General features: G+C 48.2%; 1 protein-coding gene across 1 annotated transcript in view; it reads right to left on the bottom strand.

The window, feature by feature from the left end:
* Window positions 1–12056: 12056 nt before the first annotated feature.
* The window catches only part of BCL3 (BCL3 transcription coactivator), a 28063-nt gene continuing 23973 nt past the window's right edge, over window positions 12057–16146 (bottom strand). Inside the window, exons 7-9 of the mRNA XM_035119853.3 lie at window positions 15616–15783; window positions 15011–15131; window positions 12057–14430 (exon numbers count right to left, since the gene is read on the bottom strand). Of these exons, the coding sequence (XP_034975744.3) occupies window positions 13916–14430; window positions 15011–15131; window positions 15616–15783 (804 nt within the window). The 3' untranslated portion in view covers window positions 12057–13915. The remainder of the gene's footprint in view (window positions 14431–15010; window positions 15132–15615; window positions 15784–16146) is intronic.

Genomic DNA, 16146 nt, shown 5'->3' with positions numbered 1-16146 from the left:
GATGAAGTTTTTCGGCTTTTTTTTTGCCATGGCAACCTGCACTTCGCAAGACGAAATTATCGCTAGACGAAGCGACTCGCGGCATGAATTAATTTCGTCTTGCTGTATTTCAATGTACAAAGCTCTTTGCAGGGCAACATAAGGAAAAGCAGACCCTACAATTGTTCCTATTTTCCAAGGACAGTCCCGGATTTCTAGAAGAAGCCATTCTGATTTGAACTCAGAATGTCCCTCTTTTCCTTAGGATGTTCCTATTTTCATCCGAGAAATGTTGGAGGGTATGGAGTTATGCAACCCCTGAGCCAAGGAGATAAGTAACTACAGAACCTTTAGAAGACATCTGAAGGCAGCCCTGTATAGGGACGTTTTTAAATGTTTAATGTTTTATTATTTTTAGATGTGCTGGAAGTTTCCTAGAGTGGCTGGGCAGGGTATAAATAATAAAATCATCATCATCATCATTCTTAAGGACGCTCCTATTTTCATTGGAGAAATGTTGGAGGCTACGGAAAAGGTCTCTGCACGCAAGCAGCTTGCACTGTAAAGTTAGACGGGGCTTTATTTTGGAGGGGGTGGAGACAATGGCAGTGGGAGCAAAAGGTGGAATTGTGTGGAACTGTCCCTTCCTGATTTTGCTGGCCAGGAGCCAGGCAGAACATAAGCTGCTCAGGATGTCAGAAGAGGCAGAGGAGTTCAGCCAAATATGAGCAAACAAGAAACTTGTCTCTGCTTTGGTTGTAGGTGAGGATGGTTAGGCCAAAGGTTGTTGGGTTTGGGGGGGAAGTCACTTTTTCAAAGTGTTGTAAGAAAAATACTGCTCCCTTTCCCTTATGGGGTACCCAAGAGTCCTTATGTAGGTTCTCTATCGATAGGAGAAAATAACAGAGGCCAACCAGAGAATACTGCGAAGCAAAGCAGCTAGTAAGCCTGATCTTTATGGAACTGTTGCAGCAGGGTGCTCACACCCCCACGCAGGAGGGAGGTGGAACCCAGAACCTTGGTGTGAAAGCTCTTACGGTATATAGACTTTTGAAATTGCCCACCTTGTAGTCCAAGACCACCCCCCTGAAACATCATACATACATCACAGGAGGAGGCAGTCAACAGCAGAAATCCTGTTTGCCAGGGTACCTAATAAAGGTCACTGATTGCATTACCTGGGCAGTCTGGCCATTCTTTTGTGATGGTAAATACTTAGTACCTGAATCCAGCTCACAAGCTCACCCTATTCATACGCAGATATGCCCTTAAGACAGGATTTGTGAGCAAAGAGGCAATGGGGAGGTTTTCCCATTTCCTTCCTCCTTGCAAAGAAACATTTGAGGTCAATTTGGGAGAGTAAAAATGGCTTTAGGACTGTTTTCCTGTACTGTTTCAGACATGTGGCTTACCTATATGTGGCATTTATGTATGTGTTTGCCTGGTACATTTGTTGTTGTTGTTGTTTAGTCGTTTAGTCGTGTCCGACTCTTCGTGACCCCATGGACCATAGCACGCCAGGCACTCCTGTCTTGCACTGCCTCCCGCAGTTTGGTCAAACTCATGTTCGTAGCTTCGAGAACACTGTCCAACCATCTTGTCCTCTGTCGTCCCCTTCTCCTAGTGCCCTCAATCTTTCCCAACATCAGGGTCTTTTATTTTATATCTTAGACCAGGGGTCAGCAAGATTTATCTTGCCTGTGCTGGATCAGTCCTGCCGAGATCCCTCCGTGGGCTGGATCGCTCACACGCCTGAGCACCCGCACCTGTACTTTTCAGCATCTGTGCAGGCTGAGACGCGATTTTCAGCATTTGTGCATGCGCAGACGTGATTTCCGGTGCCTGCGTCGACGCAGACGCAGTTTAGCGCAGCGCGTGAGCGGGTTACTCACTTCGGGGGCGGCTTGTGGGCCGGTCAAACGACCTCCGCGGGCCACTTCCGGCCCATGGGCCTTAGGTTGGTGACCCCTGTCTTATACCGTATAATTCTCATAACAAAAGAAAAATGCAAGGGCATTTCTGGCACCACGAGGTGCTTTGTAACAGCAAGAATATGTGGGGAGCCTCCATGTGATTTGGATGACACACAAAGAGCAAGCTGTCTTTGTGGTTACCCACAGAGAGTGGTTTAATGGGGAACTCCAAAGATTCACCCAACAACTCCTAGCACACTTCACAAACTGCAGCTCCACTTATTCTATGGGGGAAGCCATGCTGCTTTAAAAGTGCCATCACACAGTGCTTTAAACATATGGTGGGAAATCATATTTCAGTAGAATCGTAGAGTTGGAAGGGACCCCAAGGGTCATCTAGTCCAACCCCATGCAATGCAGGAATATCAGCTAAAGCATCCATGACAGATGGCCACCCAACCTCTGCTTAAAAACATCCAAGGAAGGAGAGTCCACCACCTCCAGAGGGAGACTACTCCACTGTCGAACAGCTCTTGTTGTCAGAAAATGTTTTCGTATGTTTTGTCATAATCTCCTTTCTTGTAACTTGAATCCATTGGTTTGGGTCCTACCCTCTGGAGCAGGAGAAAACAAGCTTCCATGTGCAAACCCTTTAGCTAGTGGAAGATGGCTACCCTATCTCCTCTCAGTCTCTTCTTTTCCATACCCAGCTCCTTCAACTGTTCCTCATAAGGCTTTCTTTCCAGACCCTTGATCATCTTGGTTACCCTCCTCTGCACATGTTCCAGTTTGTCAATATCTTCCTTAAATTGTGGTGCCCAGAATTGGACACAGGACTCCAGGTAAGGTCTGACTAAGGCAGAATAAACTGTGCTATTACTTCCCGTGATCACTAGACTTCCGTTGATGCAGCCTAAAATAGCATTAGCTCTGTTTTTGCTGCTGCATCACACGTTAATATTGTGGTCTTAGTATTGCTGGCAAGCCAAGTACCCCACCCCCCACCCCAATCTTGTATTTGTGTAGCTGGTTTTTCCTGCCTTAGTGTGTAGAACCGGGGCATTTGTCCCTATTGGAATTCATTTTGCTGGTTTGGGCCCAGTTCTCCAATCTGTCCAGGTTGTCCATGTGGCCTGAGTGTCCGTCTTGCCTTTGCGCAACTCTGCTGGGTGGAGGATGGGGAGAAACCCAGGAGGAGTTGGCTCTGCCTGCCATTGGATCTGGCCCCACCTGCTGGTGGCCTCCCTCCCTGCCTTCTGCCCCACCAGACCCAATGGAAATCTGCAACCACAACTCACCAGGCTGAGGCGAGTCACTTTGCAGAAGCAGCTTACCGTGGGGACAAGATAATGAATCAGCTGGCCCCTGGAAGAAACAGGAAGCAGGGCAAGCGGGATAAATTATTTTCTAAGACAGCGCCCTGTAGTGGTTAGAGCAGGGGTCAGCAACCTTTTTCAGCCGTGGGCCGGTCCACCGTCCCTCAAGCCATGTGGTGGGCCGGACTATATTTTGAAAAAAAATGAACGAATTCCTATGCCCCACAAATAACCCAGAGATGCATTTTAAACAAAAGGATACATTCTACTCATGTAAAAACACCAGGCAGGCCCCACAAATAACCCAGAGATGCATTTTAAATAAAAGGACACATTCTACTCATGTAAAAACACGCTGATTCCTGGACCGTCCGCGGGCCGGATTGAGAAGGTGATTGGGCCGGATCCAGCGCCTGGGCCTTAGGTTGCCTGCCCCTGGGTTAGAGTGTTAGACTGTGACTGGGGCTCCCCAGGTTCAAATCCCCATTTAGCCTGGAAACACTCATTCTGTATCTGTGTAACACATCGCCTCTCAGTCTAACCTACCTAAGGGATGGGCCAATATGTTAGTTTTGGTTTCGCTCAGCTTCTCATTTTTCCATTTATATTTCCACATCAGTGTGTGATGCTGTTTTTTTTTTAGAGTCCTCACGAAAACTTGTCAGTATTCTGGTGTGCGTTGTCTCCTGTTGTGCCCTTTTTTGTATGCCACTTTGCCCAATATTCACCGTTTCTTTTTGCGAGCAGCTTCCCCCAAACATGGTGGGTGGGTTTCAAAGAAAAGGTACGTTTCAATTTGCATACTTTTTAGAGGAAGTGCGGTTTAGGAGTGCCTTGCAGAAAAGGATGGGGTAAAAAGGGAATTAATAAGACATGAGGCTCTGGGACTAAGCTGAGCTTTTTTGAGCAAGGCCTTCCCCAATCTTTGCCTTCCCCGAATCTTAGCTTTCGACTAGATTATCTTTCCGTCATAACAAATCAGCTACCACATGCATTCCTGTGGCACCTGGCTCTGGGCAGAGGACATATCAGAGCCTCTGAGGTAAAATCAGCAGACAGGCTTTGAACCTGATCACCTCCCTTGATCCCTGAGAGGGAATTTCCCTGGGTTTGATCGCTCCTCCTCCCGGAAGAATAAGGGTTGGTGGTGCTTGGAAAGGGAAAGGCACTTTGTACCTGCTTATTTATGCTCTGGCCTCAATTAATTCCTCCCCACACCCAAAAAAGTTATAGGGTGGAAAATATTCTATTTCCGTGTTACGTGAGAAAAATAAAAGTAGAAACCTTGGGAGTCGGGAGAAGAGGTGGCGAGTCACTAGGTGTATTTGCAAAGAGACGGAAGTGCAAGAAACATGGAATAAAGGTCTAAATGGAATAAAAGTCAGCATGGCCAATGGTCAGGGACAATGGGAATTGTACTTCAGGCAAGGCTCAAGGTCCTTGTGTTAACTCACAAAGGGCTAAACTACTTTAACAACCATCTGATCCCTCAAGCTCCATCTTGATTGATGGCATCTTCTGAGGGGGCTTTTCTGGTGGTTCCCCATATCCTTGAGGTTCACCAAGGACTGAGCCTTTAGTGTGGCGAGCCCTGCCCTGTGGAACTCCCTGCCACAAGAGGTTTGGCAGGCACCGCGCACACCTACTTTCAGACGTCTCTCAAAAACGGTGCTTTTAAAACAGGCCTTCACGATAAAAAGAGTTTCTCTTTTTATCCAACATTGTTTAATTTAATTATGTTTCATATGTGTGTATGTGTGTTTTTATTGCATTCTGTGTTGCAAGTTGCCTTGATCTATTTTACGATGGGATGGCGCCAGCGGGCGTGAATACCAGGTGTATCTGGAGTCTAAAGGGAGTGGGGTCTTGCCTTGCATCGAGCCATCTCGGTGTTCCCCCGGGTCTTGGCTGACATTTTGGAGAGTAGAGGTGGAGGACATGACTTGCTGTACCTGTCTATCCAGCTGCTATCTGCTCACCTGGGAGCCCCACCCTTCTCTCAGCGTACCTTGGAGCCTGGCCCAAAAAATATTTGCAGAGGAGGGCGGGAGGAGAGTCCCCAAAGAGATTAGGTCCTCCTCGCCACATTGCAGCAACCACCATGGGGCGATATTGCTCTGTTATTGTTTCCTTCTTGCACGGACCGGAGAGAATTTCCGCCAAATTTTGCTTTCCCACATCAGAGTGTGCGATGACATTGAACTTGAACGGTCCTAGCACGTAAAACGCCACTGTGGTTTTATTTCTGGTCTGTGTCAGACTCACGTGCGTGCACTGAAAAGTCCCTTCTGTCCAGTATCTACATTAATCTGCTGATGTTAAAAAGGAAAAAAACTCACAGCAAAAACATAGGTTTAAAGCCACATTCTATCTCCATGTGGTGATCTCCTTCCTTGGAGGTTTTTAAGCAGAGGTTGGATGGCCATCTGTCATGGATGCTTTAGCTGAGATTCCTGCATTGCAGGGGGGGGGTTGGACTACAGGACCCTTGGGGGTCCCTTCAGACTATGATTCTATGAAATGCATATTCTAAAATGAGTGTGTTGGTGCCTTTTGAGAGCCAAGGACTGTACTATCAGACCCGGTGAATTCAGAGTTTGAACTCTGACGGATCATTCCGATTTGCACATTAACCTGGGAGGCGGGAATCAGGTCAGTTTACTCAGCATCGTTACTTTACTCCCTCTTCTTCTTCTTTGGTGATCACTTGTAGCCGAGTAAGATTGTCTTCCATAAACACGGTTTTAACAATGAGTCCGCAAGTGACTGTGGAGGCCAATTCTGGATCCACACGTCCTTCCACAGTGGGGACATAGGTTTCCAGGTGGGAGTCGATAACGGTGAGGGTTTGCCAAGCATGCCTTCCTCTTAGTGCGTTTCTCCCTTACTTTCTGAGCTCGAGTGTCTTCGAAGCCCATGACACCTTTGGTAAAGGCTGTTCTCCAATTGGAGCGCTCGCAGGCAAGTGTTTCCCAATTGTTGGTGTTTATACTACCTTTTAAAAAAAATTGCCTTGAGAGAGTCTTTAAACCTCTTTAGTTGACCACCAGCATTACACTTTCCATTTTTAAGTTCAGAATAAAGTAGTTGATTTGGAGGAGGATAATCAGGCATCCCCACAACATGACCAGTCCAACGAAGTTGATGTTGAAGAATCATTGCTTCAACACTGGTGATCTTTGCTTCTTCCAGGACACTGGCATTAGTTCGCCTGTTGATGGAATCTTTCGAGGAGTTGTAGATGGCCTTTATAAGTGGTCCATGATTCACAAGCATACAGTAAGGTTGGTAGTACAATAGCTTTGTAAACAAGCATTTCGGTTTCCCTGTGACCCTGCTGGAAGTAAGAGATTCCCGACGGCTTCACACACAAGGGTTATGGGAACATATAAGCCCACTCACCACAACAAGGTGATGACCCCGCAAGTGAGACTTTACTGCAAGCACTAGAAGGCAGCATGAACGGTCTTCGCTGTAGCAGTAGGGGAGAGAGGTGAAAAGGAAGTAAGAAGAGCCGTACTGAATACCTGCAGCTCTCTGGTTTTCTTCTGAAAGCCCAACCTTTGGCCATGAGATACAGAAAGATGTTTAAAATAGCTATTCCCAAACATTTCTTCTAGAGATTATGGGGGCAGAGGTTTCAAAAGAGATGGTTAAGTACGTTTCCAAGCACAATTCAAAGAGTTGGTGCTGACCTTTAAAGCCCTAAATGGCCTCGGTCCAGTATACCTGAAGGAATGTCTGCACCCCCATCGTTCTGCCCGGACACTGAGGTGCTTTCTGGTGCTTTCCTCGCTGTGAGAAGCCAAGTTACAGGGAACCAGGCAGAGGGCCTTCTCGGTAGTGGCACCCGCCCTGTGGAACGCCCTCCCACCAGATGTAAAAGAGAAAAACAACTACCAGACTTTTAGAAGACACCTGAAGGCAGCCCTGTTTAGGGAAGCTTTTAATGTTTAATAGATTATTGTATTTTAATGTTCTGTTGGAAGCTGCCCAGAGTGGCTGGGGAAACCCAGCCAGATGGGCGGGGTATAAATAATAAATTATTATTATTATTTATGTATGCCAGAACCACAGCCCAGAATCCTGTCTGGACAGAAGTGTAAAGGAGAAGCAGTCCCAATGAAAGAAGAATGGGTTTTGAAGTCAATGGACTAGGCAGAGATGGCAAAGTCGACAGCAAAAAATAAGAGACCACAAAGATGAGAATTTTGTTGGAGAGTGGAGGTTCTTTTCGGGTTATTTGAAAGGGAAAAAAAAACTACAGTCAAATGAAATTGCGAGCCTGAGTTGAATGATAGGCAAAGGAAGGAGAATAAATAAATGATTACAATATAAGGTTGAAAATAAATGGCAGTTGTGGCAGCAGATAAAGGAACACAACAGGAACGTCATGGGCGTAAAGATAGGAAGTGAAAATGTAAGAAATTATTATACTGAAAGTAAATTGAATAATGTCAAAGGGTAAAAAAAAAACCCTGATAAAAATCCATTTAAAATTAAGAGAGAGAGAGAGAGAGAGAGAGCCCTACCAGCACCAGTGAACTTACTGGATTCTATGTCCTGTTTAGGATTCTGAGTGGTGCCATCCCCAGTACACCCTTCGCTGGCATATAACATTCATATCCAGAAATAATTGTGTCCTTCCGTTTCTCTCCAGAATGCTACAATATGCCTAATATACCTCTGCTGTTCCTTAAAACCAAGCACTCCAACTCATCCCAGAGGATGCACTCTGTTGTTGTTGTTGCATTCCGATCCCACCTTTTTCTCCAAGGAGCTCAAGGTGGGGTACATAGCTGAGAGGCAGTCTCCCAATGAGCTTTGTGGCCGAGAGGGGATTTGAATGCTGGTCTCCCAGCACTCTAACCACTGCACCATGTTGCTACCCTGAACCAGTTTAAATGGCACCCCCTGGAGCCACCATATGACATCACGCACAGACCCGGCTGCCTTCAACCACAGATGTTCGGAGCTTGGAGCACAGGGCTGATTCATCCGTCAAGGAATGCCGACCGCCTTCCTCCAGGCATGTGGCTACCAGCCCTTCTTGACACCTTGAGAGTCTGAAGGAGTTCTGCTCATTCCACTGTGGCACGACTGCGCTAGGCAGGAGCAGGTTAGGATGTGTTTTTCCCAAATGACTGGGTCTACTGTGCATTTTTCTGAGGCGCAATCTCATTTGTGCATTCTTTTTCATCCTGGTCATTTCCTCGTTTTGGTTCAAGTGTTAATTTAGGAAGGAAGGAGCCAGGACTGAATTTTGCAGAATCAGTGGTCTCTGAACCTCTGCCAGTCACTTCCATGGAAAGGCAGCAATGTATTGTCTTGTTTACCCTGAGTTTTGGTTTTCCTTTCCCCCCGGGAATGGCTTCACAAGGTTAGTCCAAACAGACACACAAGCCGTTGACATTACTGCTTCAACTCTAAATTCATCAGGGAGCAATCCCAAGAGACCACACAGTTATTCTGGACTTGTGCAATGCTGCTGTGTGTTTGTGACCTTTATGAATTTCATATTTCAGGAGCTCTGCCTGTAAAAGTTCTAATCGTAATTGCTAGCATTTAAAGAGCACATTTCTGTTGCTGAAAGCAGTTTGCCACAACCCTCTAGGGCAGGACAGATTTATTCTGTTTTATTATTTATCCCAGATTTATCCTGTTTTATTGTTGTAAATATTTTTATGTCACACATCATTTTATGTAGAATTCCAGGGCAGTGCTCAAGTGAGTTGGATTAATTATAAAAGACAACATATTATCCCCATTAGGTGCAGCCCCTAAACAAGTGAAACCCCCTGCTCCGGAGGTAAACAAATTGCCTCTAAAGTGAAGTGGGCCTGATCTGAAATGGTCCAAAGTGACACAGCTGGTCTCCAATGCTTTGGACCCACTTAAAAGGGGTTCCCCGCCCACCTTAAGTGCACAATTTGATAGATTAAATTCTCCCATGGCAAACTCTCCCTAAACAGCAGATTCCAGGAGGAGGAAAGTAGTTTTATTTTGTGACTAACAGCTGTAGCTTCCATCCGGGGAATGACTTTAGCAGGGCTCCCCAATCAGTGCTCCCCCTACCCCTGTTCTAGGCAATGTGATGCCCTGCATACAATGTTGGACAACAAGCCCTATCATCCCAGACTAATTGCCACGCTAGCTGGGGCTCATGGGATTTGTAGTCCAACTGCGCCTGCACACCATTTCTCTCTGCTCTAGCCGCAGCCAGAGCCCGCTGTTGCATGAACCAGACTCATTAGCATGGTGATGAGCCACCACATTTGCATACTGTTATGAGTTTGTGGGTGCCCAACTCCCTTAAATTCCTAGATCGAGCTAGTGTTAGAATTTAATTACGGCTTGTGTTAGAACGGTGCTGGACCCAATATATATTAAGGTGTGTGCGTTGGATGCTTTCGATCTGCTGGAATTGGCGTGTGTTAAAAGGTAATTAAACCAGGCAAACTTCCTAAAGTATCAGACCATGATAATCCCAGGCAACCAACATGAGTTAAGAGTTAATTGAGTCAAATTTCCTTTGAGGCAATAGCCTGGGGGTAATGAGCCGTTAGCACAACACAGGATCAGAGGAGGCATGTGAGATGCGAATGAAAGGGTGAATGAATGCCCCCCCCCCTGCAGATAAAATGAACTAAGCTCAAAGTACAGGGCGTTATGTGACCTAGGAAGTTGAGATACAGAGCAAGGATCTTGCTGTGTCTTTGGAAGGCATTGGATGTAGGTCAGCATGAAAGATGTGTGGCTCTGTTGTCTGTGAAGTTGACTCTTTAGTCAAGGAATCTACAAGGTGTGACAGGAAAGTTCAGTGAATGGTCACAGAAATCAGACAGCGAGAAGTATTTGAAATTACATACCTTACAGGCCTTCAAAGTAGGCCCCCCCCGTTCCAATCATAGCTGCCAAGTACCCCGTTTTCCCCGGGAAACCCCCGTTTTTTCGTACCGTTTCCCGGCGGTCCCCCGTATCGGTTCCTCTCCCATTATTCTCCCTTATTCTGCTCCTGCCGGCGGCCTTTTTTTTTTTTTGGCTGCTTTGCCCATCTATGGGCACCAGAAATGGCCGATGGAAGTTGCTTCTACGCATGTCCGGAAGTGCATAGACGCGACTTCCGGCGCCAGCTATTTTTGGTGCCCATAGATGGGCAAAGCAACACTGGAAGTTGCATCTACGCAACGTCCGGTGTCACGTGGCTGCTGATCCCGGATTTTGCAGCCCAGGACTTGGCAGGTATGGTTCCAATGCACCGTTGACAATGTTCATAGAACTGTTGGAAATTTCTGGACTCTTTTTGTACTGCTTTCAGTTCCCTTGTCACAGCAGCTTGGGCATGTGAAATGTTGGAAAATCTGTGCCCTTTCAGTGCAGATTTCAGTTTTGGAAAAAGAAAGAAATCTGGTGGGGCCAGATCAGGAGAATATCGAGGGTGGGACACCTCAGTAACGATTTCACATGGAATATGCAGTTCTTCCACCATCATTCGGGCGCGCAAATGCTGATCCCACAACAATAACTCATGAACTCTGTCGACATTTGCTGCCGTTCTGCTCGTCGATGGTCTGCCAGACCGAGGGTCATCTTCGATGGTTTGCCGCCCTTCATTGAAACGCTTCAACCACTCGTACACTGTCTTTCGAGTTACAGCTTCATCTCCGCACACAATTGTGAGCATTTCGTGGCTTTACCGATGCCGATTGGATGTTCGAATATTTCTCGCTGTCCGATTTCTGTGACTGTTCACCTAACTTTCCGGTCACACCTTGTACATACAACTCAGCAACACTTCCCAGCAGGTCTTGCCCCTATGGAGCAGTTGCTAGGACTTTAAAGTTGCTGCCTTCCACCCCTTCCAAGACTCCTCCTCTCCCGGATGTTTCCCAAGCAGTCTCAAACTGCGCCTGCACACCTCTGAGCTCTGTTCTGCCCTCATTATTCTGTGTGTTCTTGGAGACCAGTGGGGAGGGGAGTTTGTTGCAGCAGGGGAGGAAGACGTCCCCCCGATTCTCCAACAGTCTCTTGACCCCCTCTCCTCTGCTTCAGCCTTGGAATCTAAACTGCTCCCTATCACAGGTTCCTCCTGCTCACTAAGCCCTGTTGTCCCTTCAGCATCCGGCACCTCCTCCCAATCTTCTCCCTCTGACCTCTTCTCATTGTCTCACCACCAATCCCCTGGCTCTTAGCCTTCCTCCTCTGGCATCTCCCTTGGGGGGGGGCGTGTTCCCCAGCTAGTGTTTTGAACCACTACTCTTCATCCAGCCAATCCTGGAGGAGGTGGAACTTCTTGGAAAGTTGATGCTTCATTATAGGCTCCGGCTATAAAGATAAAGGGACCCCTGACCATTAGGTCCAGTCGTGACCGACTCTGGGGTTGCGGCACTCATCTCGCATTATTGGCCGAGGGAGCCGGTGTACAGCTTCCAGGTCATGTGGCCAGCATGACTAAGCCGCTTCTGGCAAACTAGAAGCCGTTTACCTTCCTGCTGTAGTGGTACCTATTTATCTACTTGCACTTTGATGTGCTTTCGAACTGCTAGGTTGGCAGGAGCTGGGATCGCACAATGGGAGCTCACTCCATCGCTGGGATTCGACCCGCCGACCTTCTGATCGGCAAGCCGTAGGCTCTGTAATTTAATCCACAGCGCCACTGTGTGTAAATAAACCATATATTATAAAGACACCACAGTCTCTGTTGTGTCTCAGTTTCCAAAAGGCAACAGGAACGGCTTTGCCCCAGTATACCTGGAGGAGCATCTCCACCCCCATCGTTCATCGTTCTCCTCTCCCCCATCCGTCGGTGCTGCCTTCACCTCTGTCCCCCAAAACACACATATCCAGCTTTTGAAAGTAGAAAAAATACTTTATTGACAAATTAGGAAAAGACCCTTCCCCATCCTGTTTTCTTGCCACGGGATGAGCAGAGGGTGCTACTAGTACTCTTCAAGTATTGGTCCCACAGAAGCAGAGAAGGAACATCTGGCAAGACGATTGCAAGGGGGGAGAGTGGGTTGGGAAGAGAAGGATCTGAGATCTCGCTACTGGTTGTTTTTGTGGGGGATTTTTAAGGGGTGTAGGTGGTGGAACCAGGGAATGAAAGGGTTAATACCAACAAGAGCGAAGGGGAAGCTGCCTTATACCAAGCCAGGCCATTGGTCCATTTAGCTCAGTATCGCCTCCACAGATTGGCAGCCGTTTCAGTCTTTCCCAGCCCTGCCCAAAAATATCAGGGATTGAACCCGTGACTTTTCAAGTGAGGTTTTCAAGACCAAGTTGCGTGTGACTCCCTCTTTCTTCCCAGTTGGCAATCTCTTTTGTAAGCTGGGCAGGAAGGAGGATGGTCTTCGTAGGCGAGATCTGATAGCCAGGAGGACCACTAAGCCAGCAAACCACACCTCATCCTTCCCTCCCTCTCACTGCCCTGACTAATCCTCTCCACCTCCACAACTTCCTCTAAAGACAATAGCCCGCCTGGGAATTTCTGGTATTGCAGTCCCTTAAAATGCACCCGGCATTCCTCTTTCTCCGGCTCAAACTTTCAGAAAATCCCCTTGTCCGCCCCCTCCCAAGTTCCTTGCGTCACCTTCTTCCCTCTCCACCACCAACACGTTAACATTGCACTTCCTGAAATTCGTTGTTTTGTAAACGGCCAGGAAACCTGGCAATTGGGGCGGCGCATCCCGTTTTACCGCCTGAGGCGAAATGGGAAGGTAGCCCCACCTCCCGAGCCGCTGTGCTGCCTTGCTGCTGCTGGATGGGCGCTGGTTCCGGGTTCCAGCGAAATCGGCAAAATCTCTCACACTCTCACTGGAAACCGCTACTGCTTCTTCTTCTCCACCTATGGTGGAGGGGGCAGGATCAGGGGTGGATTTTGGCCTTTCAAATTCCAGCGGTGCCCTGTAAGAGGCCAAAATACCAACCGCCTGCCTCTCACCTTCTGTTCTGCTCAATTCATTTTGTCATGGTTGCGGCGTCCCCTAGGCTTCCAGACCAGTGCGGGGGAACCAGTCGCAGCGCTCTAACTCCGCCTCTGGCAGGATGCTTACAGGAGTGCTACCTTTAAATATTTGGCTGCCTTTGGCCTTGCTGGCAGTGTTAATGAGCAGAATAAGGGCAGCGTGTGGGGAGAGTAGACTGCGAGAGATATCTTAAACTTGTGCCTCCTAGCTCTTACCAGGGAAGATCTGTTTTGCATTGAAAGTACAGGTCGAATTTGGACTACAGCGCTACCTTTTAATGGGGTGTGCAGTTCTACCTGCCTCCAAACCAGCAAAACCAGCCCTGCTTAGGTAGTAGCCAAAGAAGTGGCAAGACCTGAGAATGGAAGGCTGCTGGGAATGTAGTTAGGGGTCAAGCTGACCAGAAAACCACTGGCTCAGCACAGCCCATAGGATCATCTCAGCTTTGTCATAGAATTGTAGAGTTGGAAGGGACCACGAGGGTCATCCGGTCCACCCCCCCTTGCAACACAGGATTCTCTTGCCCAACATGGGACTCAAACTCACAACCCTGAGATCAGGAGTCTCATCAGTCAGAGCTGCGGCCCTCTGGGTCCCGAAGCCGCAAACAAGTGCCATTTTCGCGCCAGGAACCCATAGCAGCAAAAGTCTAGTTGGCCCTTTGTTGCCTGGTGACGCACAGCATCGAGTGGGAAGCCCCCTGCGTACAGGAACCAGGAGGGAGTCCCTCAATCTCCTCCTGTCAGCTGCCGCCAGGACCACTGTCTCTGCTCTTTGGCCACTGCCCTTTGAGGTTGGCAGCTGGCGGGGTCTCAGAGTCCAGCAGCGTCTGTGATTGGTCCACCTCCGTGCCCCGTGGGTGAATCCGATTGGCCTGGGGCGCCTCGGATAGGGATATGACAGAATGCTGCATGCCAGCGGGAAGCAGGCAGAGGTGGTGCGGTGAATAGTTGTGGCTGGACGACGCAAAAGGGTAGAGGGTGGCGTGGAAGGCGGGATCCACCAGGCTCTCAGTCATTGGCAGGAAGAACTTGGGCATCCCTGGAAATCCCATTGGCTGCTCTGGTGTGGGCGGAGTTGGGCTCCTTTCCAGTTTCACCCCAGGCAAGGTGCCATGTGTCAAAGGCCCATTGGTCGATGCGGTGCTCTCATGCTTCTGATTGGCCGAGTTGGGGGACTGCATGGCTCTGTGGGGCTTCGGGGTGTGGGCAGGGCTAGGCGTGGTGGGGCAGGAATTGGGTGAAGCCCTCAGCAAGCCTGGAGGGAGACAGAAGCACAGAGGAGAATAACGCAGTCAACCCAACAGAAGAACTTAATTGGTTAAAAAGGACAAATAACTTAAAACTCAGTGGAATTTAAGCTTTGCCTATTACCAAAGCCTCAACACTTCTCTGAGATACTAAAGGAACCATAACATAACTTGCTACTGAGCAAAAGCTATTGGGAAAAAAATTTCGTATGGGGAAATCATACATTAAAATCATAATAGCCTGAAAACAAATAAAAATGTGTACAGTCGTACCTCGGAAGTCTAACGGAATTCGTTCTGGAAGTCCGTTCAACTTCCAAAATGTTTGGAAACCAAGGCGCGGCTTCTGATTGGCTGCAGGAGCCAAAAGGTTGGGTTGATTAATCTACCAATGGCAGAGTTCAGCCCTACATGAAGGACACTCCCTGACCTCAATTCTTCTCGCATACCGCTCCCTATTTGGCATGTGTGTTCGAGAGTGCCGGTTGCCTCAGATTCGAATTCTCACACCCCTTTTAATCCACGACTGTGACGGCTGCAGGATGAAAACATGGGCAGCTGCCTCGCACTTGGGGATAGATTACTCACCAGTTTGGAAGGGACGGATACCAGGGGAGCTGGCATTGCTGGTTGCTGGGGACGATCCCTCACGGATGTTTTCAGGCGGGGGCCCAGGGCGGGAAGTTTTTCCTCTCAGGATGTCGATCACCTGATAATGGGAGAGGCAGGAGAGATTTAAAAGAAATTCCCCAAATGCTCAGCTTGCTTTGAAGATCTCGCCTTGAACACCAGGTGCCCTGACATGTCCATAAAGCAGCCACCCTCTCCCAGAGTGCCAATTCACCTTTTAGATCTCCTAGGAATATTTCCTAACTTGCCAGTTCCCAGTGCAGTACAGCAGCTGAGATTGTAAGCAACGAACTGGAAGCTTGCGGGTTCAAATCTCGCCTCCGCCAGGAGCTCACTAAGAACCCTCAGCTCTCAGCTTCCCTTCTGAGATACAGGGTTAACAGCACTGACCTACACTACTACAGGGTCGTTGGATAACGCATGCGCAGCCAACTGAACAATCTAAAAATTGCTTAACAAATGGCAGGTGTCGGTGCCCTTGGACTGGAGTGACCAGAACCGAATACCAAGCTCCAACGGAGGCATCGTGAAGTTCCCCTGTCTCTCTCTCTGTATCCTCTCACCCTTTTATTCTTGGCCACCATCAAGGGGGTGTCATTGTGGTAGTTCTTCAGGCTGCCATCCGCCCCGTTGCGCACCAGGAGACGCAGGGTTTCCAGAAGCCCCCGCCCGCAGGCCGCATGGAGCGCTGTGTTGCCCCCGTACGACTGTGCATTGACATTCGCTCCGTGCTGCAAAGCAGGGGAGAAACACGGACACATTAACAGAATAGCTGGGGGCAGATTTGAGGGAATCTAACGCTCCCGCATGGTTAACAGTAAGAGAAAATCCCTGGGCAAGGAGGCCATTGGGGAAAACACTGGAGGGCAGGCCTGTTAAGTTTACTGGCACTTGCAGAATTTTATCCAGTGATGCCACAGTCAGATTTGAAAAAATATAAGCGTTTTCCACTTAAATATTATTTACATGAGAGGTGAGGTTGAATTTATAGACATTAAGAAGAAATGAAAACGTGGGAAGTAACAGTTATAACAAGAGAAATCGAATATGGTAAGGAAAGCGTGCTGTAAATAACGGGAGGTAACTTTTTGTTT

Source organism: Zootoca vivipara, chromosome 6, assembly GCF_965207765.1.
Source record: "Zootoca vivipara chromosome 6, rZooViv2.hap1.1, whole genome shotgun sequence".
Lineage (NCBI taxonomy): Eukaryota > Metazoa > Chordata > Lepidosauria > Squamata > Lacertidae > Zootoca > Zootoca vivipara.
This window is presented reverse-complemented; position numbering and strand designations above follow the sequence as displayed.